The sequence below is a fragment of the Homalodisca vitripennis genome, unplaced genomic scaffold (assembly GCF_021130785.1).
Source record: "Homalodisca vitripennis isolate AUS2020 unplaced genomic scaffold, UT_GWSS_2.1 ScUCBcl_2257;HRSCAF=6821, whole genome shotgun sequence".
Classification (NCBI taxonomy): domain Eukaryota; kingdom Metazoa; phylum Arthropoda; class Insecta; order Hemiptera; family Cicadellidae; genus Homalodisca; species Homalodisca vitripennis.
The window spans coordinates 16,215-19,892 of NW_025778368.1; the positions used below are offsets into that span (position 1 = coordinate 16,215).

The window sequence follows — 3,678 nt, forward strand, 5'->3', positions numbered from 1 at the left end:
TAGTATTGTAACGCTTCTATTAAAAATGCAGATTTTTATAATTTTTTTGTTATTAAAGTTGAGAGATTTTAAGCTTCTTATCCAGTTTTTTAAAATAAAAATTGTAATATATTGCATATTCTGTATTTTAGACTTTGAATTGACTTATTTAGTTATAGTTAAATTATTGTCAGAAAATAAATAACGTTTAATATCAGTTAAGTTACAGGCGGTGAGACATAAATCATCTTTCCTGTCATTAATTCAATTAGAATAGAAATATCTGACATATCATATATCTTTTATATGATATTTAGAATTATTCTTACCAAAATTCTTCTTGCGTATTGTCACATCAGATTCAGTATTAGTATTATTACGAAGTACGTTTCTAAGTAGAACAGTAAGATTGATAACGTACAGGAGAGGTGACTGAGGTGCAGAGTCACTACCGTGGACACAAGATGGCTCTCTGGCTGAACTTGATCCAGCAACTCTTGAATTCAGAGAATGACTTCCTAAGTTACAGGGAGTTCGAGGGAGATGAAGACAATTTGTACGCTGGTAAGCGAAATTTTTAAAACATTACAAAATACTATCTCTTTTTGTCTGATAATAACGTTGTAGTGTTTCAAATTCTAGGAATTGATGGTTCTATGCTTGTTATGTAGTAAAACTTGTAAATGATAACATTTAATTCTCCACATATATTAACATCTGTTAGATAAATCTCAATTTCAATTAATCATAGTAAATTAAATTTATTTTACATCATATATATATATATATATATATATATATATATATATATATATATATATATATTACATAATGGGTGCTAGCACATAACTAATGGCTATAATTTTGACTAGTCTAGTCAGATATTGCTTGTTACGGCCGACCGTGTTGGGGGTGTACCTACAAAGCCACTGAGAGATGTTGGCGTACAATTGAGAATTGAATTGAGCAGCTCCAACTTCAATTAATTTAGTGTCGAGATCCCAGTTACATCATGAGCATGTAGCAACCACATACCATGCTTTTGTCTCTTATTACTTGTAATTTGTTCAATTCATACAAAGTAGCAGTAATTCAAAAAAATTAATGACTAACTCATGACATAAACTTTTATTTTAGACTGTAAAGCACACAATTATGTCTGAACTTGAAAGTGAGAAAAGATTGGAAATACTTTACGTGTAATTTCCTTTGATACATAAATTTATGTTTTATTACAAACTCAGACTAATGTAATGTATATATTGAACACTTTGCCATAAAGTCTAATGGTCATCTACAACTCGGGAATTTATTTAAATCTTATGCAGATAGTGGAGTTTATTTTTTTATTTCATGAAGAATGCAAATAAAATCCCTTTTGTTACTTCTATACAGTTTGAGTTTAGCTATAAAGCAGAAGTTATAACAAATATGTATTATTTACTAACATATTTATTTGGTAAGACACTCAAAGTGCTCACTCTTTAACAAAAAAAGTCTACTTGGTTATGTAAAACGAATTTTAAATTATTGAGAATCGAGATACTAAAAGGAAAGGGTGTAGAAAATATTGTTTAGTGCGTTTTGTATTTATTTAAGATTAACTTCATTGTATATTACCCAACGGCATCTAAATACAACAAAGTCTGAGGAATAAAGCGTATAAAGGATAAAATATTCAATGTTGTAGAAAATAAGAAACTTGAAGTAAGGAAGTAGGGCATATCGTCTACGATTTAGCGTTTTTTTGCGGTCTTACTATTCACTAAGATATCTTTATTAGGACTTAATATCAGGACTGTACCTATCCTCAGGTGTATGAACCATTCACTATTTACTATTATGTAAACAATTAAACTTAAACCAGCTAGCGAAATAAAGAGTTAATCTTGTAGGTAGCATTAATTTATTTATATACATATTCTTTAATCTGTCTAGTCTCAGTTGGTAACTTACTCGCTATATACTGCCAAAAAAGTATTAAATCAAACATTTTACACGCCTTTAAATTTTACAAAGTAAGAGTAAAATGGTGATCAAGTTTCTTCAGTTACTTGTTATCTATTTACACAGCATATGTCCTACACAGTCGCCACCATCACTACTCTCCCTATAGTACATATAACAAGTATTTCACGTAGGCAATGTTATTTTATGTTTAGTAAAAGGTTTAATGCTAAACTACTTATGCGCCTACATGCATTAATTCAGAATGCAACTTCATCTCATATAGAAAGGAATTTAAAACTGACTAAAACATATGTTCAAGTTAAAATGATTAGCAATTTCACAAAGGAGTAGAAGTTATCTTGAATTTGATAAGTGGGTGCAATCTGACATAATTTAATCAATCTTCAGTACACAGTAAATGTTTACCACATTTTTCAAACAAATTGGCAATACTATGTTTTGCTTCACACCTCTGCCAGACTTTATTCAGAGAAAGTTACAGGAACCGTTGTATATGTTCAGGAGTGGTGAGGCCGAAGACCTTCACCCGGCCACCCACCCCGACCCCGACCGTGACTACCCCCCAGGGCCAGGATTGTGTCTGGAATACCACCTCTGTGGAAAGGCCGCTACCTCCACCTCTACAAGATGTGTTCAGGTTGACCGGTCCCTGGGGTGTCACTTTCGCTATCGGATGTCTGCTACTTCTCTGCAATCTCCTTCTGTTCGCTAGCGTGTATCGCCGTCACTTCAGAACCAAGAACAGTTTCGAGCTGCGATACCGAGCGGCTGCAGACGGAAGTTGTCCGGAGGAACGACTCATCGCCAAGAGCCAGTCTGCTCCAGAACTCGCTACTACGTCTTTCCTCTCAGAAAGAACATCGCCAAAAGTCTTGAAAAGGTCCCAAAACAAATCCTCAGTTTAGGTATCTGTTTCACTATAGAGTAGCAAAACCTACATTTAGGACTTTGAGACTGTTAAATGTAAATCAATTATTTTTTTAAAGAATAAAATGTCTTTTCATTTAATAATTAGGTAATAATTACTGTGTTATGTTTATCTTATTTTTAGACCATACTTTTCTAGAAAGATTGCTACTAATTAAAAAATGGTTTAAATACAAAGTTGTAGAATTTTTATCTTTTTAAAAAAATTGTATTAAACTCAGTAACACGAATGAATAAATTTTCTGGTAAACACTTACTACTATGAGATGGTAGATTTATGTTGTGTTTAGTAATATAACTTTTACAAGGCAAATATTCAATGATATGACATTTAGCAAGTGATACTAACAAGAACCATCAATCCATCGATACTTATGTTCTTCCTACTATTTTCTTAATATACTTAGCATATTTTTGCCGTAAAGAAAGTAGTAAAATGCATCTCAATAAATATTTATTTGCAATTGATTAATACGACTTTCAAATCAACGTTTGATAGAGTTTCAATGCACAGGCGAAAGATTCCAATAAACTTGTCGATAAACTCAGCTAGTGAAAGGAAAACCATGAAATATGGTATAAATATCGTAGATATAGAATGGACTTATAAGAGGATGAAGATTTGATAAATAGGAAATCGATGTATTAATGTGTGTCCGCTGCCTCAAAATCCCTAGAGGATTACAAGGCGACCCTTGTAATCCCCAACTAATTGTAGCCTCACTTCCTTTAGATTCAAGATAGCACTATGTGTCCTATTTTCCAAGGACGTGGTCTAACTAGAGTGCTTCACTCTTAAGT

The 3,678-nt window shown here is 32.4% G+C and overlaps 1 protein-coding gene across 1 annotated transcript; it reads left to right on the forward strand.

The window, feature by feature from the left end:
- Nucleotides 1–406: 406 nt before the first annotated feature.
- Nucleotides 407–3,149, forward strand: LOC124371915. Its single transcript, XM_046830285.1, has 2 exons — nucleotides 407–543; nucleotides 2,452–3,149. The coding sequence occupies exons 1-2, from the start codon at nucleotides 444–446 to the stop codon at nucleotides 2,853–2,855; spliced, it is 504 nt and encodes a 167-aa protein (XP_046686241.1). The 5' UTR covers nucleotides 407–443; the 3' UTR covers nucleotides 2,856–3,149.
- The last annotated feature ends 529 nt before the right edge of the window (nucleotides 3,150–3,678 follow it).